This window comes from Atractosteus spatula, chromosome 14, assembly GCF_055471065.1.
Source record: "Atractosteus spatula isolate fAtrSpa1 chromosome 14, fAtrSpa1.hap1, whole genome shotgun sequence".
Lineage (NCBI taxonomy): Eukaryota > Metazoa > Chordata > Actinopteri > Semionotiformes > Lepisosteidae > Atractosteus > Atractosteus spatula.
In genome coordinates, this window is record NC_142719.1 from 13,954,354 (window position 1) to 13,979,934 (window position 25,581).

General features: G+C 49.9%; 1 protein-coding gene across 2 annotated transcripts in view; it reads left to right on the top strand.

Annotated features, from left to right (window-relative positions):
* Positions 1–23,719, top strand: part of evi5l (ecotropic viral integration site 5 like) — a 41,389-nt gene extending 17,670 nt beyond the window's left edge. Inside the window, exons 13-20 of one of the 2 annotated variants that reach the window (XM_088932775.1) lie at positions 5,633–5,749; positions 8,613–8,753; positions 9,044–9,208; positions 9,960–10,106; positions 10,258–10,353; positions 10,980–11,075; positions 17,373–17,701; positions 19,253–19,278. In XM_088932775.1, coding sequence (XP_088788901.1) covers positions 5,633–5,749; positions 8,613–8,753; positions 9,044–9,208; positions 9,960–10,106; positions 10,258–10,353; positions 10,980–11,075; positions 17,373–17,681 — 1,071 coding nt within the window. In that variant the 3' untranslated portion in view covers positions 17,682–17,701; positions 19,253–19,278. Of the gene's footprint in view, positions 1–5,632; positions 5,750–8,612; positions 8,754–9,043; positions 9,209–9,959; positions 10,107–10,257; positions 10,354–10,979; positions 11,076–17,372 lie in introns of both variants that reach the window. The other variant, XM_088932774.1, reaches the window with a different exon arrangement.
* Positions 23,720–25,581: the final 1,862 nt, after the last annotated feature.

Sequence of the window (25,581 nt, forward strand, 5' to 3'; positions counted from 1 at the left end):
GTGTGTATTTACATGTCTGGAGGTGTGTGTATCTGTGTGTCTTGGTGTTAATGTATATGTGTGTCTGTGTGACTTTACTTCTGTGTATCTGTTGGTATGTAGGCAGCTCATTCTTGTTTGTGCAGAGTCCATGCCGAGTTTGTGTATGCGCACACACGCGTGAGAGAGAGGTCTCGCCCTCCTCAGCTGCAGTCTCAGCAGTGTGCTGAGCAGTGTACTCGCTGTGCTCTTTCACAAGAAGCCCCAGCTGGCCGGGGGGCCCACTCTGTGGCTCGTCAGGTTTAACGGGCCGACAGGCAGGTGTGCTGGCACCGTCGCTCCTATCTGGGTCAGTGCCAGTCACCTGGCGGAGCGCGGTGTGGCCCTGGCGCGCTGCATGGTGCTCCTCACTTGTGTGTGTGCCTGCCTTCCCTCCACGGGACTTCCTCCTGCTCCAGGTGCCACAAGCCGCCATGTTGTGCTGCTGGTTTAAAGAGCTCAGAGGAGCGGCTGTGTCTCATGATCACTGATGTTCAGTTAAAAGCTGGTAGGGTTCCCGAGAGCCTCAGTCAGTAAAGGCACATGTCCAACCCTATGGTCCCGACACTGCTAGTTCCAGTTTGTGTTTGGGTCACTGGCCCTCTGCAGGGGTGCCATTAGGGACTGGTTAACCCAGACAGTCATTCTGTGCCCAAACCTCTGTCTCTGGGCACTGCCCTCTCGGGACCTTGAACTCTGTCTTGTCTGTGATTGACAAAATGCTGGTCCTTCTGCAACCTGGGAGTGTCCTGTCACTCTCCAGCCATGGCTTTAGTACGGCAAACACTTGAAGGTGAACTGGTTGGTGTTCGCCAGTGCGGATTGGAGGGTAAGCTCTCCTCTTAGAATCCCTGGCTGCACCCCTGGCCACTTGTGACAGCTGTTACCCAAAACATAGCCATCAGCTGGCTGCGGACCTATGAAGCTCGGTGGGCCGTAGCTGAGACCGTGGGCTCGCTGTGCCAGTTCCTGCCCACCCTTGTCCTTCAGTGAGAGTGGCGCCAACAGCAGAGCAAGGCTGGCACAGCATGAAGGTTGTAGTGGCATTGAAAATTGATTGGGGGGGGGAGGAGGGCCCACGGCATGAAAAATGAAGAATAAAAGGCAAATGTGAATTTGGGAGTTCAGCGTAATGACACTGATTGCCAGGCTCTCGGTCACATGATCATGGGTTCAGGCTTCGGTGGTGCTGTGCTGTAGCTTGAGCTTGCTGCTAGTTCTTACCCCGAGGTAAGGTGAGTCTGCACCGGAGCCTCAGTATGATTCTTCAGGGAAACCAGAGGCAACAGGATGAAAAAAATGCAGATAAAAGCATGAGGCAGCTGCGAAATACAGTTACCAGTCTTTTCTTCTCGGCTTGTCCGCCATTTTTCGTTATCTGATGAGAAAGAAGCCTGTAAGAGCAGCTGCGTGCTTGTGTGCGAGAGCGCATCAGTATATGGGACTACAATTACCATTGTGTGTATGGGAGATTGCTTCAGTATTTGTGTCTGCAATTACCTGAGTGAGCTTCAGTGTGTGTGACTGAAATAACTATTTCCAGTGCCTATGAGTGATGATTCTGTCTGTGTATTGTATTGTGCATTAATTTTATTGGAATGAGTTTGCGTTAGTATATGAGTGTGTAGGGTTACAGCAATGAGTGTGTGTTAGCACGTGAGAGTCTTTGTTAGAGTATGAATCTCTGAAGGTGTCAGCACACCTAAGTGCATGTGTCTTAGTTTGTGTATTTTAATGGTACAACAATGAGTATAAGTTAGCTTGTGTGTGTCTGGGTTTGTTTTTTGTATGAGTGTGCAGATGTGACTGTATCGCTGAACCCCATATGAGAAAGTGTCTGGCATGACTAAGACAGTAACTCCTCATATACAGGCTCTGGGAGGACAAGGCAAGTGGCTCATGTATAAACCAGATGGCACCTTCTTGAGACCCGAAGGAGCCCAACTGTTTCTTCTGCTCTTTTGTCACCCGCTGTGGAGTCTGATTAGGGGGTGTAAAGAACAGTCAGTAGCAGAATGAGGGTCGGTGGGTGGGTTCCCACAGAGCTGGAAATACAAGCGTATGTGCGCTCTAGCGTGTTCGTGCTACTGTACTGAGCGTGTGACAGTGTTACAGTAATGCGTGTGAGCGTGTTCTGGCCAGGCTGAGTGGTGCTGGGTGGTTTCACACTCGCGCTGAGAGCCGAGGGAGGGTGTGGCGCGTGTGAGAGAGTGCTGACGCTTGCTCTGTACATTCCGGGGTGACGAGAGCCGCTGCCCCCCTCCCCTTTGTGATTTCTCCCAGATTCATCAAGTAGAACCCACCCGCCTTGCTGTTTAAGCTCTTTGTGCATCAGTGCAGACTGGTGTCTGATGGAGTGTTGTGTACTGGTGCTGGGATAGTTCCATTTTGTGTCGGAGCAGGTTGTGTATAATAACCCGATACTACAACTAATAACGACAATGACTATTAATATCACATAACTACTTTTAGGATATTAATAGTAAGATTTAACCAAGCGAAATATTTATTCAGGTGATTTATACCAGAAAGCTGGCTTTTCGTTCTTGATCTAGCAAATGATGAATAATCTATTATGAGAAAGACAAACAGCTACTCATTTTAAAATTATTTCTATCATCCTTTCATTTGATGTGCTGATCTGGGCTTTCTCCTCTGACATCCACTCCACAGTTTGCCAGATTGTGCCTGTATGGAGCTGCGGAGGTCTTTCAGAAAGTGTAATTTTAAAGTCACTAAATGCTGAGTGTCGAAAAACTCCAAGGAATGGCTCTTGCATGATGGTTAAAGTATCTGTACTGTCTGTACGACAGAGTGTCTTTATATTTCATGGTCCCCACTCAGTCCCCACTACAGTGCCTACTCAGTGTCCACTTCAGGAGTGTGGACTGTTAGATCATGGGTTTTGTTGTGTGTGTGTGGACAGGATTGTTAGATCATAGGTTCTGTTGTCTCTGTGTGGACTGATAGATCATGAGGTCTGGTGTGTGTGTGTGTGTGTGTACAAGACTGTTAGAACATGGGTTCTGTTGTCTGTGTGTGGTGTGGCATTGCGGTGTGGACAGAAGTGGCTGTATGGGAAAGCTGTTGAGAGGAGAGTTGTGGGTGAGCAGGGAGTATGTTTTACACGCATGGTTATATATAGACAGGCACAAAGGCTTCCTGTACATGCTGTAGCCCACCCAGTCACCCTCAGAGGAGACTGACCTCTTCTGGCTGTGTTCTACTTCATTTCTCCCAAGACAAATCACCAGTGAATCAAAAATGAAGCACATTTTCTCAGAAAATGGTTTCTTTCCCATTCTGTAGATAAATAGACAGTTGGTAGATATTTGTAAGTTCTCAATTCTGAACCCCAGGCTGTGAACAGCACTGTACTGCGTTGATAGTACAGAAACGTTCTGTTACTGCATCTTCATTAAAAATATATTGGCTGTATACTTTATATAATAAGTACAGTTAAGTCATCATTCTCTTTTATCTTGCTTTCTTTACATAACTGTAATCTCCCTAGATATGAATTAAAACTATTTCAATTAGATAATTAATCCATCCTGATATGGATTAAAGCAATGATAATTGTCTAAGAAAAGCCCTTGGTTTGCTAAATTTTTCTTTCTGGAAGTGATGATATGAATGAGCATGAAAGAAAATGAGTGCACTTTAGCCTTGTGTTACAAACACGTAATGGTTAAAATGTGTGTCATTTCCCTTTGCAGTATTTATGAAATCCAGCACTGAACATTTTTTAGAATCTTCTATCAATAGTGAATAGACATTAAAGCGTGCTCCCTGACGCACAGTGAAGAGCAAGAGAGTGAGCACACTGCTCCATGGAGGCGCTCTGACAGTTCAGGGTTGTCAGGGAGCTGTGTCTGCGCTGCTCTGTGCTCTGTGCTGTCTGCTGTTCTTACTGCAGTCAGAGCTCCTGCGCCCTGTTTGTAGCACTGGGTGCTGAGCAAGCAGTGTTGCCAGCAGTGTGAGTGTAGTGCCCTGGTTTGTGAGTTTGTTCTGCCTTGTTCTCTCCTGTATCCTGCCTCCTCTCTTTCCTCTCTCCCGTCTCATTTCTCTGGTCTTCTGCCTCTTCTCTCTCCTGTCTCCTTCTCTCCTGTATCCTGCCTCCTTTGTCTCCTGCTTCCTCTCTTTCCTCTCTCCTGTCTCTTTTCTATTCTTTTGTTTCAGTTGGTCTTCTGCCTCCTCTCTCTCATCTCTGCTTTCCTTTGTGCATCCTAAGGGCCATGCTGCGCAGTCTGATTGACCCCGCTTTCTCTGGCTTGCCGTGAGTGAGCGCTGAAACTGATGACGTGTTGTGTGCAGGCCGGTGTAGCACCGTTCACACGCTCTGGTTCAGAGTAACGCAGGTCACACACAGGACGCCAGCCTGCCACCCCCTCAGTGTTACACACAGGAGTGCTAGTCCAGGGAGCCTTGCTGTGTTACAGATACAGTATGCAGACTTCAAGGTTGAGGGGGACAGATTGTGGTCGTGAAGGGGAATGCCCTTGCTCTGGTGTGAGTGGATGCCTTGGGCTTCAGCGAACTGTGGGAACAATAGCAGTTTGTGTGCATTTAAGGGTGTGTTCAGGAAGAACTGTAATTTCCCCACTATGTGTGAAAATCAGTTTTGTGCCTCTCACGCTGTCCTTTTTTTAATCTCTCTGCTATTTTCGTGAAGCGCGTTTGTCCTCGCTTCTTCCCCCTTTCTCTGTTGATGTGGTGCAGATGCCGCCCTGCGTGCTGGCCAGCTCCATCAGGGCCCAGCTCCTCGCGACTCGACCTGCCTCACTGCCTCTCTCGTCTCAGTTTTTCACCTCTGTCCCCCACTTCTCTCTTTCTCTGCCTCTCTCTTGCGGGATCTGATTGCGCTCTTCTTTCCCACGCCCCCGGTTTTCTTAAAAGGACAGCCTGTAAAACGTCTCCTCTCCTCCTCTTTTCTGAGTGAAAAAGGGCCAAAGTGAGACAAGTGGCACTCTGAAAGTGACTCGGCCTCTCTGTGACCCTTTCACCTTGTGCTCGTCATAGTAACAGGGGTGAGAGGAGGGGGGAGCTCTGGACCGTGAGAAAGTGCCTTGACTTCTGCTTCTGTGCCACTGTGACTCAAACCACAGCCTGCTGCTCTGTCGGCCCAACCACAGCTCTTCTCATTGAGCCCGTTCATCAGACTGCCTTCTCATCCTGGGCCAAAAGGGAGGCCTTAGAGGAACTAGCATGGTCCAAGGGCAAGATTGGAACCAAGAACTCTCCCGTGTCTCCCTCTGGGGATCCCTACTGGTTCTGAAACCCACCAGTTAGCCTCGCCAGCAGCTGCAGAGGTGTTTTCTGTGTAGTTTGCTGCCATGTTTCCGCTTTGTCTCCTCTTGTGTTTTCGCTGCAAAGTGTAAAGAGAGTTGTTGCTGCCCACTCAGAGTTGGCAGCGTGTGGGAAAGTTTACAGACAGAGCTGGAGCAGTCCACTGACCTCTCTCTCTCAGTACACAGAGCAGTTTATCAGTGGCTTGCAGACAGAGCTGGAACAGTCCACTGACCCATCTGTCTCTCTCAGTACACAGAGCAGTTTGTCAGTGACTTGCACACAGACCTGGAACAGTCCACTGACCCCTCTCTATCTCTTTCAGTACACAGAGCAGTTTGTCAGTGGCTTGCAGACAGAGCTGGAGCAGTCTCGACTGCAGGAGGCTGAGTTGCTAGCTGCTCTGAAGGAGATGCAGGACAAAGTTTTGGAGCTGGAGAAGGTGAGACTGAAGTTGGACATGCAACCTCTTTCATCCCTCGATCACCCTTCAGTCACTCCTGCATCACCCCTCTATCACACGCATAACGTATAACGGCTCAGTGAAGGGCACTAACCACATCATTACCTGTCCCGTCACTCCTCTTTTTAATCCAGCCTTTCTGACTGGAGTTAAAGCCAGCATTTGTGAATTTACTTCTACAGAGAAATACACAGGCTCATGATGAGTCTGGATGTTTGCAAGAACAAATGTATTTAATTTTCAGAGATAGTCAGGAGTAGCTTGGCTCGTAGTCATAAAAGACACAAATTAAACAAAAAGTTCTTCCAAGGAGCATCTGAAAGTAGTCTCTTCCCCACCAGAACACAAACCTGTGTACACATCAAGTCTGTGCTTGCCGTTTGATCTGGCACGCTTTTGTGAGTAACTTACACCAGATTTATCAAAATAAAAGCTGAGGTTTGTTAATAACCAGGAAATATGAAGTGTTACTAAAACATGAAAAGAAAAAAAAGGTTTTGTTGTGAGCGCCACTACAGGGGGGTTTCAGAGAATGTGGTTTGGCCTTTTTGTAGATGCACGCACCAGCCACACCAGCCTTTCCCTGTGAGAGTGGAAATCTCTGGTCAGAACAAAACTCTGTATGCTGGCCCAAACCATACAGGCTTGTCTCTCATTCCTTATTTTGTACCAGCTGATGCTGTTGTCCATGGTGACTTACTCACAAGACCCACCTGGAATTTGAACCCACAGCCTCCTGGTTGCTGCTCAGTGTGTGGGTGGGTGCTCATTATCAGACTTGTTGAGCTCAAACCAAAGCTTTAATGCAGCGCTCTACTAAAGAGGCAGGAACAGAGAGGCTGTTGACTCTTAATGACCCCAAAGAGCACATGAGGGAGACAGGAAGCCAGGAGGCGAGAATAGTGAGCCCTGCTCAGGGAGAAAGCAGGTAATCCTGTGTGCATGAGAGAAAGCTGCTCTGTGTAACCCCCAAACCCAGATCCCCCTCCCCCCCCCAGCTGCACTCCGCAGTTCCTAGAAACCCGGGGCTCACCGCCGGCGCTCTGCGCTGCACATGAAAGCCTACAGGCGGGGCGTGCAGCCCCCCATCCTGGAGGCACAGAAACCCACCAGCCCACAGCTGCGCCTCGCCAGCCCCCCGCCAGCCCCTTGCCGCGCTGACTCCCCGGGACAGCTCTCCGCAGCAACGAGGGGGGCTACCTGCACCCCCCCATCTCCCCAACCGCAGTGCACTGGCATCCCACTCTACTGACACACGGAATACACACTCACACCTGGCACACCTGATGAAGGCTCCACAGCCAAAACATTGTGTCTCTTTTCTTTTCCATTCAGCACGGAATAAACCTTTAGCTGTTCCTTTGAATACACACTCTACTGATAGTCACTGTACTAAATAAACAGCACCCACACTCTACTGACACACAGCTGATACAAAGCACACATACTGTACTGACGCACAACTGATACACAGCACACTGTTCTACTGACACACAACTGATACACAGTGCACACTGCTGTACTGACACATGACAGATACACAGCACACATTCTCTACTGACACACAGCTAATACACAGCACACATTCTCTACTGACACACAGCTAATACACAGTGCACACTGCTGTACTGACACACAACAGATACACAGCACACATACTCTATTGACACACAACTGATACACAGCACACATACTCTGCTGACACACAACTGATACACAGTGCACACACTCTACTGACACACAACTAATACACAGCATACTGCTCTACTGACACATCTGATACACAGCACACATACTCTGCTGACACACAACTGATACACAGTGCACACACTCTACTGACACACAACTAATACACAGCACACTGCTCTACTGACACAGCTGATACACAGCACACATACTCTACTGACACACAACTGATGCAGAGTGCACACTCTCTCTACTGACACACAACTGATGCAGAGTGCACACTCTCTCTACTGACACACAACTGATACACGGCACACTTACTCTACTGAGACAACTGATACACAGCACATTTACTCTACTGACAGAACTGATACACAGCAGTAAAACTCTGCTGACACACAACTAATACAGAGTACACACAGAATTATTCTCTGACGTACACTTGATCTATGAAAACTGATTAATGACTTGTTTCAGTGTTATAGATGACCTAGCCTCAGCCTGGCCTCGTGCAGTGGTGTCTGACTCCAGTGTGTGAGGCTCTATCAGGGTTAGAGATGAGCTAGCCTGAGCTTGGCCTCATGCAGTGGCGTCTGACACCAGTGTGTGGGGCTCTGTCAGTGGTACAGATGAGCTAGCCTGAGCTTGGCCTCGTCCAGTGATGTCTGACTCCAGTGTGTGTGGCTCTGTCAGTGGTACAGATGAGCTAGCCTGAGCTTGGCCTCATGCAGTGATGTCTGACTCCAGTGTGTGGGGCTCTGTCAGTGGTACAGATGAGCTAGCCTGAGCCTGGCCTTGTGCAGTGGTGTCTGACTCCAGTGTGTGGGGCTCTGTCAGTGGTACAGATGAGCTACTGTATACTGAGCCTGGCCTCGTGCAGTGGTGTCTGACTCCAGTGTGTGAGGCTCTGTGAGGGTTAGAGATGAGCTAGCCTGAGCTTGGCCTCGTGCAGTGATGTCTGACTCCAGTGTGTGGGGCTCTGTCAGTGGTACAGATGAGCTAGCCTGAGCTTGGCCTCGTCCAGTGGTGTCTGACTCCAGTGTGTGGGGCTCTGTCAGTGGTACAGGTAAAGTGATGAGCTAGCCTGAGCCTGGCCTTGTGCAGTGGTGTCTGACTCCAGTGTGTGGTTTCGTCCCTGTCTGTGTGTGTGTCCCAGAGAAACAGCTCCCTGCCTGATGAGACCAATCTGGCGAGGCTGCAGGAAGAGCTGAAAGCAGTGAAGCTGCGAGAGCTGGAGACTCTGAACTCCTTCAGGGAGATGCAGGAGCAAGTCACTGAGCTGAACCAGCGCTGGCAGGTACAGTACTGAGAGAGGGATGGGTCACTGAGCTCAACTGGCGCCGGCAGGTCCAGTACTGAGAGAGGGATGGGTCGCTGAGCTGAACCTGCACTGGTAGGTCCAGTAATGAGAGAGGGATATAAGGGTCACTGAGCCAAACCGGCTCCAGCAGGTCCAGTACTGAGAGAGGGATGGGTCACTGAGCTGAACCTGCACTGGCAGGTACAGGACTGAGAGAGGCTTGTCTTTCACTCCCCCTGTCCTTTCTCCCTCCCTTCTCTCTTCTCCCCTCTCTTCCCGTTTCCCAGCATCACATGTCCCGGGGTGGCGGGGGGGGTCACTGGAAGGAGTCCCCAAAGAAGAACGCCCTGAACGACCTGCAGGACCGGCTGATGGGGGTGCGGCTGAGGGAGGCCCAGGCCCAAGCCGAGCTGAGGGAGCTGAGGCTGAGGGCCCTGCAGCTGGAGAGCCAGGTACTACATCTATCACACAGCCTTAGATTCCTGGGAGGAAGAGTACAGAGTACAATACTACTTCCATCTCTACTTATCCATCTTTTTCTTTCTTTCTTGCTTTCTGTCCCTTCCTCTCACTCTCTTTTAATTTCAAATTCAAATCCAAGAGAGCATTATTGGCATGACAGATGAATAACAGTGTTGCCCAAGCAGATACTATAAGCACATTTACATTTATTTAAAGTACAAACATATAATTACACACTTATATAGAACACATAAAATATAAAACATTATTGAGAGCCAGGCTCACTGTTCTTCAGGATGTAACAGGGGATCACAAACTGTGTTGCCAGCTCAATTGAGTTCCCTCCCCCTTTCCCAGTAGGATTGGGAGCTGTCAGAATTCTGGGATTAGATTTGTTATTTTGGGGAAAAATGTTTGTCTAATCCCAGAGTATTTCTCACTGCATTAGGAAGTGCATTACTACCAGTTTGTCTGGGGTTTGTGTGTGTGTGTCTCAGTGGGTCTTTCCCTCACTCCCTAGTTCTCTTCCTTGCTATCTCTGCCTCCCTCTTTCCTTCTCATTTCTGTTCAGTTAATTTCAGAGGTGTTTTGCTGGAAGTGGCCCATATTAGCAGTGTTACCAAACCAGAAACAGAGCACTACTCAATTAAGAGTAGTGTAAAACAAAAGAATGCAAAAAAGTAAAAATGAATACCTGTTGTTAAAACAGAACACTCCTCCCTCTTTTCCTCTCTCCCTCAGAACCAGATTCAAATTAACCTGGTGAGCCGCCAGGAGCAGGAGAGCGCCGCCCTGCAGGAGAGAGTGCAGAGCCTCACTGCACAAAACAAGGCCCTACAGGGCCAGCTGGGAGAGATGAAGAGGAAGCAGGCTGAGTCTGACTGCAAGGTACAGCTGGCTCAAGCTCTGCAGCCTGTCGAGTTCAACACTCGCAGAAGAAGCTCTTCTTGCGTCTAAGTCTCTCTTCTCCCTTCCTGTCTCTCCGGCCCCTGTTCATCTGCCCTCCCCCTGCCTCCCGCTCCCCTCTGTCCTCTCTCAGAGCAAGGAGGAGGTGATGGCTGTCCGTCTGCGGGAGGCAGACAGTATGGCTGCCATGGCCGAGCTGCGCCAACGAATCGCTGACCTGGAAATACAGGTGCTTGTCTTCCCACAGTGCACTCTTGTGGGGTGCGTCATAGTATGCTTCACTGCGTATCACGGCATTCCAGTGTGTCTCTTCATGTCAGCAAGTGTCAGTTTGTTACAGTGACAGTGAGTGTAACAGTGCGAGTGTGTAACAGTGCCAGTGAATGTGAAACACTGACAGTGAGAGAGTGTCAGTGTGCTACAGTGACAGTGGGAATGTGCAAGTGTGTAACAGTGACAGTGAGTGTGTTACAGTGACAGTGGGAATGTGCAAGTGTGTAACAGTGACAGTGAGTGTGTTACAGTGACAGTGGGAATGTGCAAGTGTGTATCAGTGACAGAGAGTGTGTTGCAGTGACAGTGTCAGGGTGCTACAGTGACAGTGGGAATGTGCAAGTGTGTAACAGTGACTGTGTAACAGTGACAGTGCACGTGGGAATGTGTAATACTGACAGTGGGAGTGTGTTATAGTGACAGTGGGATTGTGAGTATGAACCGGTGACAGTGGGCATGGGAGTATGTAATATTGACTGGGTGTGGGAATGTGTAACAGTGACAGTGGGAGTGTGGTACAGTGACAGTGGGCATGTCTGTGTCCACTATTGCCTCACACTCTGCCTGGCTGTGCTTTGACAGAAGGAGGAGGGCCGGATCCAGGGAGAGCTGAACCACTCCGACTCCAGCCAGTACATCACGCAGCTGAAGGAGCAGATCGCAGAGCTGAAGGTGGAGGTCAGGAATTAGAGCACTCGCCCTGCTTCATTAAGAACATTCACCCTGGCTTATTAACCTAGAGACTGTGATCTCCTGGGAGAGAGGGAGAGGCTGTGATCTCCTGGGAGAGAGGGAGAGGCTGTGATCCCCTGGGAGAAGGGGAGAGGCTGTGATCCCCTGGGAGAGGCTGTGCTCCCCTGGTAGAGAGGGAGAGGCTGTGCTCCCCTGGGAGAGAGGGAGAGGCTGTGATCCCCTGGGAGAAGGGGAGAGGCTGTGATCCCCTGGGTGAGAGTGAGTGGCTGTGATCCCCTGGGAGAGGCTGTGATCCCCTGGGAGAGGCTGTGATCCCTTGGGAGAGAGGGAGAGGCTGTGATCCCTTGGGAGAAGGGGAGAGGCTGTGATCCCTTGGGAGAAGGGGAGAGGCTGTGATCCCCTGGGAGAGAGGGAGAGGCTGTGATTCCTTGGGAGAGAGGAAGAGGCTGTGATCCCCTGAAAGAAGGGGAGAGGCTGTGCTCCCCTGGGTGAGAGTGAGTGGCTGTGATCCCCTGGGAGAGAGGGAGAGGCTGTGATCCCCTGGGAGAGACGGAGAGGCTGTGATCCCCTGGGAGAAGGGGAGAGGCTGTGATCCCCTGGGAGAGAGGGAGAGGCTGTGATCCCCTGGGAGAGAGAGAGGCTGTGATCCCCTGGGAGAAGGGGAGAGGCTGTGATCCCCTGGGAGAGAGAGAGAGGCTGTGATCCCCTGGGAGAGAGAGAGGCTGTGATCCCCTGGGAGAGAGAGAGGCTGTGATCCCCTGGGAGAAGGGGAGAGGCTGTGATCCCCTGGGAGAGAGGGAGAGGCTGTGATTCCTTGGGAGAGAGGAAGAGGCTGTGATCCCCTGAAAGAAGGGGAGAGGCTGTGCTCCCCTGGGTGAGAGTGAGTGGCTGTGATCCCCTGGGAGAGACAGAGAGGCTGTGCTCCCCTGGGTGAGAGTGAGTGGCTGTGATCCCCTGGGAGAGACAGAGAGGCTGTGATCCCCTGGGAGAGAGGGAGAGGCTGTGATCCCCTGGGAGAGACGGAGAGGCTGTGATCCCCTGGGAGAAGGGGAGAGGCTGTGATCCCCTGGGAGAGAGGGAGAGGCTGTGATCCCCTGGGAGAGAGAGAGGCTGTGATCCCCTGGGAGAAGGGGAGAGGCTGTGATCCCCTGGGAGAGAGAGAGAGGCTGTGATCCCCTGGGAGAGGCTGTGATCCCCTGGGAGAGAGAGAGGCTGTGATCCCCTGGGAGAAGGGGAGAGGCTGTGATCCCCTGGGAGAGAGAGAGAGGCTGTGATCCCCTGGGAGAGGCTGTGATCCCTTGGGAGAGAGGGAGAGGCTGTGATCCCTTGGGAGAAGGGGAGAGGCTGTGATCCCCTGGGAGAAGGGGAGAGGCTGTGATCCCTTGGGAGAGAGGGAGAGGCTGTGATCCCTTGGGAGAGAGGGAGAGGCTGTGATCCCCTGGGAGAGAGGGAGAGGCTGTGATCCCCTGGGAGAAGGGGAGAGGCTGTGATCTCCTGGGAGAGAGGGAGAGGCTGTGATCCCCTGGGAGAGAGGGAGAGGCTGTGATCCCTTGGGAAAGAGGGAGAGGCTGTGCTCCCCTGGGAGAGACGGAGAGGCTGTGATGCCTTGGGAGAGAGGGAGAGGCTGTTATGCCCTGGGAGAGAAGGCCCCCTGGGAACTGACTGCCCACAGGGTTCCCATATCATGAAGAAGCCTCTGTGTGGGGCAACAGGGTGTCTTTTCCATGACGGTAATAGAGTGATGTTACTGTCAGAGATTCCCAGGCACAGGGGGAGTAACTTCACACACTGGGGGAAACCCCTCGCATACATGCACACACATTCATCTGTTCACACACACTTCAAGAGCACAGTCCCTCTTCATTCGCTGGCTCAGCCCATCCAGGACCTCGGGGCTGTGCACAGGTGTCGTACCTCAACACCGGAAACACACCCCAGTTCTGGAACTGTCAGAATTATTCCCCAAAGTCAGCAGGTTTAGGCTGCACCCTGTGAAGTCAGGATTGCCACCCTGAAGATGTGTCTCACTGTCAGCATGGAGAACAGGCCAGACTACGTTGTCAGAGCTCTGCCGAAATGAGGAGCAGGGAACTGTCACCCAAGTCCTCACGACTGGCACCTCCGTCTTATTTTTTACCCTTGGGTGGCTGAATGCTGAGAAGAAATGTATTTGGGGGCTCCTGAATCAAAAGATCGTATGCGTTGTCTCTGAAATCCCTTTGTGTGAAGTTTAATGGTGAGCGTTATTTTCCCCTGCTGCTGGGGCAAAGGCTTTGATGTGTTTTCGCTGCTTGTAAAATCTTTCTCACAGCAGCGAGGAGCAGGAAACCAGACCGCGGGGCACAGCAGCAGGTTCTGTGTTCATCTCTGCTATGGTTCAAATCACGGCCCTGGCGTGGGGCTCCTGAATGTTACCGCTCTCCCTTCTGCTTGCTCATCTAGAGAGCACATGTGCGTGACAGCGCGGCCGCCTGCGTGGGGAGGGTATTTCTCTGCCGTGCAATCACGGGCACAGGGCTTTCTGTTCCGAAACGCCCCGATTTTGTCACTTGTCACTTGTGTAGAAGCAGAGATACAGGCCTGAAATTTGACAAGCTGGAGCTTGCCGGAACCTGATTCTCGGAACCTGGCGCGCGGGCATCTGTCAGTTCAACGGATATTCCAAAATGACTGAGCTCCACGTGACAGCAACTCTTCCATCGAAAACCCCCATCCTCTTTAATAAGCGTTTGCATGTTCCAAACCTGGCGTGTCCAGCTTGGTCCTGGAGAACCCCGGTCTGGAAGAGGTCTTGGGTCACCATTAAGGAGCCACTTTAATAGACCGTTAAACAAACAACCCCTTTGTCACACAAGGATCAGAGCCTCTTCAGTCAATAAATGACTTGTTTAATTGATCTATAACTTAAATCATCGAAGCGTTGATCCTGCTAGACTCAGGCCTCTCTTGGCTTGAAATCCTGCCCTGATACTGACATGCTAGCAGAGTGTTTTTTCAAATCCAAGTTTCTGGAGTTCCAGGTAAACATTGTATATCCAGGTCATCCTGCAACAGCTTGATGTTGAGGACAACAGTGAAAAGTGTTGAATTCAAGGCAAGAAATGGAGGGAAGATCCTGTGAATAAAGCTCTATAATGCACTAGTGAGACCTCATTTTGAATATTGTGTACAGTTTTGGTCACCACTTATTACTTATTACTTACTTATTAAAATTATTACTGCTCTGGAATCTGGCCAGAGAAGAGCAAGCAGATGTGTACTGGGGCTGAAGGGAATGTCAAGCACTGACAGGCTGGGGGAGCTGAGAGTTTTTAGTCTTGAACAGAGAGGAGTATGAGGGCACCTGGTTCAGGTATTCACACGTATTTAAAGACTGAAAAAATGTAAAAGTGAATTTCAAATCAAGAACAGGTGGTGCTTCTTTCCCCAGAGGGTTGTGGGAGATCCTTGGTTCAATAAGCTGCTAACTACCAAACGGACTAGATGGGCTGAACAGACCCTGGTCTGTAACCGTTCTTTTGTTACCGCAGCGCGGTCAGCCTTAGAGGTGTTTCTGATTCAGTCATGACTCAACGAGGGTGCAGGCCTCTGGAATTTCCCTCTGTCACATTTTAGATTCCTCAGCGTTCGCTCAGGTAGAGCCTGCGTTCATACAGTTGGGTCGCCAGTCTGGTTAGAAGACTGTGTGATGGGCAGCATGGGGCAGAACGTGGCTTTTGCAGCACATCTGTGTGTCCTACTGTACCTCTGTGTTCCTGAACGTGGCTCCACGAGCAGATGTGTACCAGGCCGGCTTCTGATACAGAGCGGTGATCCGGCTCTTGATATGTTGACACCCATGCCTGTGTAATTAATTCTGAGTAGTTTCGTTGCATGGAATAATATCATACAAGTAGCCAGGTCAGTGTCTGCGTGTATAAAAGTCACAGAGTTGAAAACCAATGCCCTGCAGCATTGTTCAGTCTCTCTCTTGTAGATCTTGTGAGCACAATGAGAAATGTTCTGTGTTGAGACCTGGTCTGGTAAGGCCTGGTTCTGTATTTGATGAAGACTCTTGTGTGTGCGAGGTGCAGCACAGCTGTGTTCTAAAACAAGTGAGCCCAAAACATGATGCTCTCCCCACTGCACACTTCGGTATTTCAGCACATCTGGTTGGTGACCTTCTGTGTCAGGCCCTGCATGGGGCAGCTGCCCTCGTGTGTGCTTCTCTTCCTGTGTGGTAAGATGCTGTGCCAACTGTCTTGTATGCCAGAGCCTTACGCTTACAGCGCTTGACACAGAACAGAGAATTTGTTGGCGTGAAGTAGAACACTCCCTGTAGTTCAGGTGGGTAGCTGCGTCAGCATGCATAGGCTGCAAAGGAACAAGTAATAGGTTTATTCCATGCTGAAAAAAAGAAGAAAGAGAACACAACGTTTCGGCCATGGAGCCTGAAGAAGGCTCCATGGCTGAAACGTTGTGTTCTCTTTCTTCTTTTTTTCAGCATGGAATAAACCTATTACTTGTTCCTTTGAACACTCCCTGTGGCCTTTAGTTCTCCCTGTAGCCTAATTATTAGTCTACAGAGCAAGAGTCCACACGTCTGGGAATGAGCGATGCTGGGGAACAGTTAAGCAGCCACAGCCCCACACAGGATAGCACTGGAGAGGGGGTTAATGGGAGGCGGAAGGCAGAGGGCAGATATTAGTAGGGAGGAAGCAGGAGTGCTTTGATGCGTCTCAGTCATTTCTAGTGTTTCGCTGGTGAACCACAACCCCCCCACACCCCCTCCCCCACCGCAGTGAAGGAGTATTCTGGGGAAGAGTGCGTCTGTGATTTACTGCCATGCTGCACTGGGCCTGACTCACACTGACGCACAGAGACAGGCTGCGGCCTAGCGCTGTCACGCAAGCCTTAACCTTTATACAGAGAGTCACACACAGGGCCGGCAGGACATGCGTGTGTGTACCCGTACACGCAGGAACAAACGTGGAAAGTGGAAAGAGACTCACACAGTCCATACATGATGCATACACATACACACAGAAAGTAGACACATCCACTCACACTCCTCTGTATTTCTGTCTCTGTAGGGACCCTCCCACTGACCCACATTCTGTTGTAATTGGTGGTCCTTTACACCCACCAATCAGACTCCATAGATGATAAGAATAAATAGTTTGGCCTTTTTTAGGTTAAAAAAATTACTTTCTACTGTGAGGACATCCCCATGTCATATATCTGTCAGGAGTTAATGTGTCTCATTTTCTCAGACTCCCATTGATTCATTGTTATATTGATAGTAACACATGCCCACAAGACACACACACTGCAGACACACAAACAGCACGACATACATGGACAAACACACTCACATAGTCAGATCAGTACTCAGATCACACCTCTGCTCCCAGATTAGGTTTACAGTGAGTTTCAGATAAACTAATCTCAGCCTAACAGAGAAAAATGCAAATCTCTTTTAACAGAATAATCATTCAGATTACCTGCAGTTTATTTGAAGGCTGAGTAAAATTTAGCACCAGAGCAAAAATGCTTAATAAACCACATTTTTTAACACAAAGGCCCTCTCGACAAATCATTGGAAATCAATCAGAAATCCCCGTCTACTCATTTGTCTCCTGCCCAAATGGCCTCCTCTCAGTCCCACTCAGTCCCTTGTGCTCCATGCTGGAGCTGAGAGATCAAGAAAGTTTTTTTAAAACAGCAGAAACCCGAGCCACAGATCCGTACAGCAGTGTCCTAGCTATGTCCTCCTGGTGTGACAATCCCTGTATCTTAACCACTGGACCAGCTGTTCTCCTGGTGTGACAGTCCTGTATCTTAACCACTGGACCAGCTGTCCTCCTGGTGTGACAGTCCTGTATCTTAACCACTGGACCGGCTGTCCTCCTGGTGTGACAGTCCTGTATCTTAACCATTGGACCAGCTGACCTCCTGGTGTAACAACTTGTGAAAATGGAAAAATCTGTATAATCCAGGCCATGCAGTCCTGATTCCCTGGGACACCAATAGCCTCAGGTGCTGCCCCTGCCAGGGTCAAGCCCTGATCCTCTCAGATTAATGATATGAGCTGGATCAATTAGGAATATGTTACTGTTAATAAGTTTAGAGAGGAGGAATTAACAATATTGAAATCACTGCACATATATACACATGTATAGCCATATACACATGAGAAACTGCTACCAATTAAAAGTGTTAATGTACTGAGGATGCCAGTGTTCCTACCTTAACTCCCTTCTATCTTTTTTTTCTTTCCTCTCCCTTCCTGCCTCCTTCCAGATCAGACAGTTGAAAGGACCGTCCCAGCGTTTCAAGGACCCAATGCGGTCATTCGATGGGCTCCACATGGTGGGCCAAGTGTCAGCAGGGGAGGGCGACTCTCTCAGCTCGGACGACGACCTGCTGCCCAGCCCCCTCCCACCAGGCGCCCTTTACCCCTCTGGCTTCCCCTGTGGCCTGGGGGCTGATGGGAAGGACAGCGAGGGCAGCACAGACAGTGAGGCGGACGAGCGAAACGCCGAAGATGCTGGCTTGGCTGAGCAGGAGCTGTACACCCACAGGGGCTGTGCTGATGCCCTGGAAAACTGAGGCCCTACAGAGGGAGAGAGGTAACAAAGGAGACACCACCTCTCTCCCTTCTCACTGTCTTTCACAGAGTCAGGTCTCCTGCTTCAGTGTTGTACATTTTCCCTCTCTCCACTTCTTCCCCACTGCTCCTCTCTCTCTTGTGCCTCCTTTCTTTGTCTCAGACTTACAGGCATGGTGCTCAACGGCTACAGGAAGCTCCTAGGCACTTTTTTTATACTTCACCATCTTGCAATCTAAGCACTGTTGGCCTTTCCTCTGTCTGTCTCTCCCTCCCTGCTTCCTTCTTTATCACACACACAGACACACCTCCCAGGGGTCTGTAATCAGGGAGAGTCCTATCATCTCTCTCTTGAATCCCTTGATATTTCCCTCTCTTCCTGTGTCCTGCCCCTTTCCAAGTAGTCAGTGCTGTGCTGAAAAGAGTTTCCCTCAGAGAAACTCTTCTTCACATCAAAAACCCCTACACACCCAGCTCTGGCAGAGCAGTCCAGAGTCTCGTGGGTGTGGAGCTCAGCCTCAGCTCCGGGAGCCCAAGGGCCTGCTGTGTGTTCGGAGCGTGTGTTGGGGGGATTGTAGGGGACAGGCACACAGGATATCAGGAGTGTCCTTGGTGCTGCTTCTTAAGGATTTGTGGGAAGTAAAACCTCACCTTCAGTCTCCTAGCTTACGTCAGACTCCTCTCTTTCCACTGCCATCGTCAGCGTGGAGCAAGCTACCCAGCCACACGTTGAAACCGGTCTGCCGGGGCCACTGAAACACAAACACATAGGGACAGCAGAGCACCCTAACCCTTCATAGGCGCATCTGTTTGTGTCCGCCCCCTTTCCTCCCAAGAGCTTCCTCTTCTACAAACTGTGCCCCGCATGGCCATACCTGCCATGACACATCCACAGTGATGGGAGATCAGGCTCCTGCTGCACAGCTGTTTTAGCCGTTCCAGATTTCACCTGCTGCACGGATGGAGCAGAAAAGACAGCATTAGAAACGTCGCATTAATTCCATCGAACACTGTTTTGCTCAAATCGCTAGGGTCTGGTACTGGCTTCTGTATAAAGGCCCTGCAGCTATAGTATGTGAAACCTAGGGAAGATTAGATCACTGTGCATTCAGAGCCTTTTGGGTATTACTGGTTTCCCTACATCTTTTGTGTGTCCTCAGAGGCTGAACTCGCCCAGAGACTGGGAAGTGTATGTTTTTGCATGACTGTTTCCGTTCTCGATGAACTGTCTTCAGCATGCACTGGTAACCAGTGACCTCAACACATGTTGCAAACATGTCCCCCACCCACCCACTTTCACCCACTCAGACAAAAGGCTTAAGACTTTGTCTTCAGTCTTCAGAAATTAAGCTCTTGGTGCTTCCAGTGAAAATCTCTCCTGTGTTGTAGTTTAGAGCAGTTTGAAATGAGCTCAGCGCAGCCTCCACCTCCACAAGTCTCTGTCTCCCTTTCCTTCCTTGCTTTCCTCTTCTCCCCCTTGCAGTCTCTCTCACTCTTTCTCTCCCAATCCCTCCCAGTTTCTCTCTCTCCTTCTCTCCCAGTCTCTCAGTTGCTGCTCTCTTGGTGTTAACAGGCTGCTACAGACTCTGCCCAGCTCCGCCACTGCCTGCTGTGAAAACACTACACAAAAAAATAAGCTGCTTCACAGACCAGAGAAAAACTCAAAGACCATTTCACAAACTTTCTTAAAAGAAGTTTACACTCCCATGTATTGTGTAAAGGACAACACTTGTGCATTCCTCAGACTGTCCAAGACTCTGTTTAAAAAGGAGGCCATAGCTCTCGATCTCAGTAGCCTCAGGATCGTCCACCAACCTGCCGTCTGCAAGCTTTTAGAATCTCGGAGTCCTGGAAGCGAGCGTGTCCATGTGTTGGAGTTTTTGTGAAATGATGTCTGTCACGCTCAATAAGCTTGGAAACCAGAGATGCGAGGTTCTGTATCATGTGCTGGAATCGCACCTGTCAGTGCTGAGCTCAGCACAGAGAGAGGGTAGAGGGGAAGAACTGAAAGGAGAGTTCCAGAAGTTAAGGGACAAGTGACAGACAGGGTCATTTCTCCTTTGGCTCTGAAAAAAGATGTTAAAAAGGTTCCACAAGAAACACAATGCCTACAGTCGTTGTCCACTGTTTTTGACGCTGTCAGGAAATGGATTGCATCTCCATTCCCACAGCTGAGTTACGACTCAGGGTTGAGGCCTTGTGAACTCCCATGTCCAAGCGATCCTAAGGAAGCTGGATGTGGTGTTTCAGGAATACTTCCAGTGGAGCAGGAGGCAGTGCTGAGGCTTGAGTTTGTTAACAGAGCCCCTTGAGTTGAAGCTCAGGGCTGGAGCCTGTGCTGGAGTGCATCTCGGACAGCCAAATCTTGTCATTTGTAACTGCTCAAGCTACCCACCGGCAAACCACTCATATGTTGATAAAACAGATCTATCTGCATCGAGTTGGACTCTGAAGAGCCTGTTCCCCACTCTGCACTGAAAACTGTGGCAGACTTGTTCGTTGTTGTTCATTACTTAAAATGCAGTTTGAAAAACACGCTTTGTGCTTAATGCAAGCACTTAACTCTGTAGTTATCTTTTCTGCATTTTAGGTGCTTTTGCAAGTTCAAACTATCAGTCAAGCTGCCTGCAAACAGGACATTCATTCTATGAAGATTACTCTGAGTGGTTTGTCACTCAGTGAGAGGAGGGCGGACTGGTTTTCTTCATGAAGACTAATGCCAGGAAGACAATTAGAGATTGAGTTTGTCTCAGTATTTAGGTGACAGAAATAGCTGTGGCTAAACTAATACTCAGACAGTTGTAAACACAGATAGAGAGGGCAGAGATGGGTTTAAAACAAGCAGCCAAGATTTGGCCGGGTTCATATCCGGACAAAAGGTACAGTAGCTCTAAACAGAACTCCGTTGTCTGGAGGCGTGGGGCCGGACTGTGTTAAAACAGTGTTATGCTGAGTGGTTCTGTGCAGTTCCCTTTCTGCCTCTCTCTGTGTCCAACCAGGAATGGGTAATTACCCCCTTTGCCCCTTGCACTGCACGCTGCCCACTGCCTCCTGCTGGAGAAAATTCCTGCCAGAAATCGAAGATGAAAATGAGGAGTGTCTGAGGAGCTCCAATCCTGCTGGGGCCTCTTTCAGAGTCGTAAAGCATGGACTCTTCTACATATCTATAATAGGGGTATTACTAGATAATATAATAGATTATACTATAAATACCTATATATAAACATAACTATGTATGTGTGTATATTTGTCTTAAACCATACAGATGAGGAGAGAGACACTTCAGTTTCTCACTTGTAAAACAAAGATCACCAATTAACTCAAAACCATGGTGCCAAATCTGTTGTCGTTGTTTCTTTTTTTTAATGTGACGGTTTCTGTATTTATTTCTTTTAAAAATATTTTTTTTACAAGAACTTTCTTCCCTGTGCCGTTGATGTATTGAGAGTGCCAAGTGGTGCTGACCCATGTGGCTCAGTCCGAGCATGTGCGTCCCACTCTGTTTTACTGTGCAAGCAAGAGGTGCACTGACCAGGGCACCGTGAAACCCATAGCTGTTCCTCACAGAACCCAAACACCACTTTACAATTCCTGAAACCTCTGCCAAACTGGTGCCATGGCCAGGCTATACCCCAGTCAGTCACCATGAGGGCCCTGTCTACGCCTACAGGGCCGCCCTGTCTCTTGGGGTCAAAGGGCATGGTTCATTACATAGGCAGCAGCGATGGCCAGCCTGGTCATGGGGATCCTGAGCCCAGCGGGTTTGTAGGTCATCTCAAAATCACAGCAGGGTCCGCACTGGCAACCTGAGGCAGCTTGAGTGAAGCAGCTAAGAGGGCACAGTAGTTTAGCCAACAAAAGTGTCTTCTTCAAGGCACTTGCCTAAAACAAGAGCTAACATTCAGCAGTCGTTTTGAGTGAAAACCAGGCCCTACTTCTCTACAGTCCATGGAGACCTGACTGTTCTCCCAAGAATTTGTAGTGGGAGGATTTAGGAGGGACCTGTACGCTCTGCTGAACACAGTCTGCCCAGGACGAGAGCTGGCCAGTGTTACAGGACAATAGTGGCAGCTGTAGGTTTCCAGTGTGTCACCTAGCATCGCTGCTGTGACATACAGTAGATGGGCATTGGAGCGCTTGTACTGAGTGATCTTGCATTTGCCATGTTTTTGCTCAGTGTGTCACTGGGAGTGTGTATTGATCAGCTGTGTCACTAGGCTGGGTACAGGAACGGGCCACAGGAGGCGGCAGCAGTATGTGTCTGTGACCCAGGCCCAGGCTGCCGAGTTAGTGCCTTTGGAGTGTATAGCAGTTTGTACTTTGCCTGGTGACTTCTCCCTCCCCAGTAACAGAGGGAGCTCTTCAGTAGTGCCTTGCCTCTGCCTTGGGGCTCTCTCTGTTATACAATTCTCCATTCTAACCTTTTCCTGTCTCTAATACAAAAATGCCTCAATGTCACCAATAATACTGAGGAACTGCATTGTGCAATCTCTTTAACACTGAAATATTCTGTTGCCATATCTCACTTTCCCTGAAACTGAACATATCTGCCTCACCTAATGCCAAAACACCACATTCTAGTCTCCCTCACACTAACTTCGATAAAACTTTATAACAGAGAAACCTTTCACTCTCTAACAGTGACACACTCCATTCTGGTCTCTCACTTTAAAACAGAGACACTCCTTCACTCTCTAACAGTGAAACACTCCATTCTGGTCTCTTACATTATAACAGAGACAGTCCTTCACTCTCTAACAGTGAAACACTCCATTCTGGTCTCTTACTTTAAAACAGAGACACTCCTTCACTCTCTAACAGTGAAACACTCCATTCTGGTCTCTTACATTATAACAGAGACACTCCTTCACTCTCTAACAGTGAAATAGTTAAACAGTGTCTCTCATTCCCCAGTCTCGTTCTTTCTCCTGCCACTGATCCACTCAGTTCTTCTCTCTCTCTCTCACTCTCAGTCACAGGCCTGTGTATGAGGGGCGTCTGTGGGCTGTGGTCCCAGTGCAGACTGTGTTGCTTCTGTAAATGCTGTTGAGAGAGGAAGGAGGCCGTGCTGCACTGGGTGTGTTTTTAGATCAGTGCAGTCTGGAGTGGAAAGGGCTGTACAGGGTACTGGGCTGGCCGCGTGTCTTCATCTTTCAGAGTTGTCCTCTCTGTGTCCTGGCGAGAGCAGCGCTCTGTGTGTCTGGCAGCCATCATGCACCGTGCCTCCGCATGGGCAGCCCGCTACAGGGTCCGAGCAATCCGCAACCAGCAGGCCTCTCCCAGATCCACAGCTCCTTCAGACTGCCAGGACCGTGGAAACCTCCCTTAGTTCTTGACACAGAGAGCTGTGGGAGTCTGGGACAGGCTCTCCCTGCTGTGCTGTGTCCTGGGCTCCATCACAGGGAGGCTGGATGGGACTCTGGGATTGATTGGGTGAACGGAATAAGACGGGCTAAACGAAGTTGCTTTCTTTCAATCCTATTGGACTTCCTTGCCAATAACAGGGTGGAATATTGCTAATAATCCGGAAACGCTTGGATCAGCGCTTTTTTTCAAGAAAAGAAACCGCTTCTTCACCCCGCCTGATGCTGGCGGTGCAGCCTGGGGACAGACGGACCGCAGAGCGGGCAGTCTGACACGGACCTTGCTGTCCAAGTCCTGTAACTGACCGGCAGCACACCACACTGCTGGACAATGATGGTCCTGGTCATTACTCACTAATGATTAGAATAGTAATAATAATGATGATGTGCACTGAATTCATAAAGATTATTAATATTATTTATTTATTTATTTCAACTACTGTATTTCATTTCTCTCATGGCGATGCTGTGTCCTGCTCAGTTAATGTCCATTTCTCTGTGCATTTTACCAGTTTAGGTGTTGTGTAATAATAACGATAATAACAGTGATGGACAAGATGGTGACAGTGGTATTAATGAATATGATGGATAATGGATATAATTGAAATATTTCCGTGTTCTGTACTTGAAGAGAATGATATGAGATAAACATTTACACAATAAATTCTTACAAAATCTCATTGTTGCTTCTGTGCCTATGTTACTGTTGTTCCTGTGAATGGCTTTGTCAGACTGTATGTCTGCCATGTGTCAGTGTGTTGGGAGACTAGGATTATACAGTATACAGTATATACTGTATGACAGTACCTGTCAGTGTATATATATGACAGTGTGTCAGTGACTGTACTGGTGTCTCGGTGTGTGTGTCAGTGAGTGTACTGGTGTCTCAATGAGTGTACTGGTGTCTCAGTGCATGTGCCAGTGAGAGTACTGGTGTCTCAGTGTGTGTGCCAGTGAGAGTACTGGTGTCTTGGTGTGTGTGTCAGTGAGTGCACTGGTGTCTCGGTGTGTGTGTGTGTGTCTCAGTGCGTGTGTCAGTGAGTGTACTGGTGCCTCGGCATGTGTGTCGGTTTGTGAGAGTGGCGGAGAGCTGGTTCTCAGTGGCTCTCGCTGCAGACAGCGGGCTGTCCGCCCCCTTGCTCACCGCACGCCCAGGAGAGCACTTTCAGGCTGACTGGTCTGAGCCGAGCTGCTCCCTCTGCAGCTAAACTGAAAAATCACTGCTGGCACGCAGCTGCGGTCGCGTCGCCACCCGGGGTTCCCCCCCTGCCCCGTCGCGCTCTCGATCTCTCTCTTTCCATCTCTGTCTGCTCTCCTTCCTCTCCATCCCTCCCTCGTCGTGCTCCACACGCTGCGCGAGCCACAGGCGGCCCGACTCTGACATGGCCGCCGGTCTTTTCCCTCCCTGCACAGCTCCGGCCCTCTCGCTCGCTCTCGCGTGCGCTTTCCTTCTCTGTGACTTTCTCTCTCCATCCCTGCTTCCCTCTCTCTCTGACCCTCGGCGCGTTTCTTTTTCTCTCTCGCCTTCCTTCCTTCTGTGCGTGTGGCTTTCTCTCCCCCTCTCACACTTCCTGCCCCCCCCTGCCATGCCCCGTACCCCAGGCCCCCACCCCCACCCCCTCTCCAGTTGGGGCGCTGTGGCCGTTTGACAGTTTGGGCCTCTCTGAGTTCCTGATTGGCCCTGCTTGAGAAGCGCTCAGCCCCTTCCCCCGCTCCCCCCCCCCCGTTTGAATGCCCAGCCCGCGTCAGATGCGTCCGGCTCTGAGGTACCATCTCCCCTGTCCTGCTGCGTCTCATCTACCCCGCGATTTCTGCAGCGACAAAGCTTCTGTCACCAACACACTCTGTATCTACGACTTGAATGTTGATAATGGCTGATGAAATCTGAGCCGCAATGACTTGATTTTATTTTTTTTGCATTGGATAAAGATTTCAAGATGTAGAATTCAGATTGTAGCTCCTATTGTAACAGGACTGTTCTACTGCACTGGGACTGTAGCCCCTATTGTAACAGGACTGTTCTACTGCACTGGGAGTGTAGCCCCTATTGTAACAGGACTGTTCTACTGCACTGGGACTGTAGCCCCTATTGTAACAGGACTGTTCTACTGCACTGGGAGTGTAGCCCCTATTGTAACAGGACTGTTCTACTGCACTGGGACTGTAGCCCCTATTGTAACAGGACTGTTCTACTGCACTGGGACTGTAGCCCCTATTGTAACAGGACTGTTCTACTGCACTGGGATTGTAGCCCCTATTGTAACAGGACTGTTCTACTGCACTGGGACTGTAGCTCCTATTGTAACAGGACTGTTCTACTGCACTGGGACTGTAGCCCCTATTGTAACAGCACTGTTCTACTGCACTGGGACTGTAGCTCCCAGTGTAACAGGACTGTTCTACTGCACTGGGACTGTAGCCCCTGTTGTAAGTGGACTGTGGCCCCTGTTGTCACATGCTGTCTCTGTGATGCACTCCTGCAGGCTTGGCCAGAGCAACAGCTCTCTGTGTGCTCACGGAGTGACTGTCGGACTGGTGT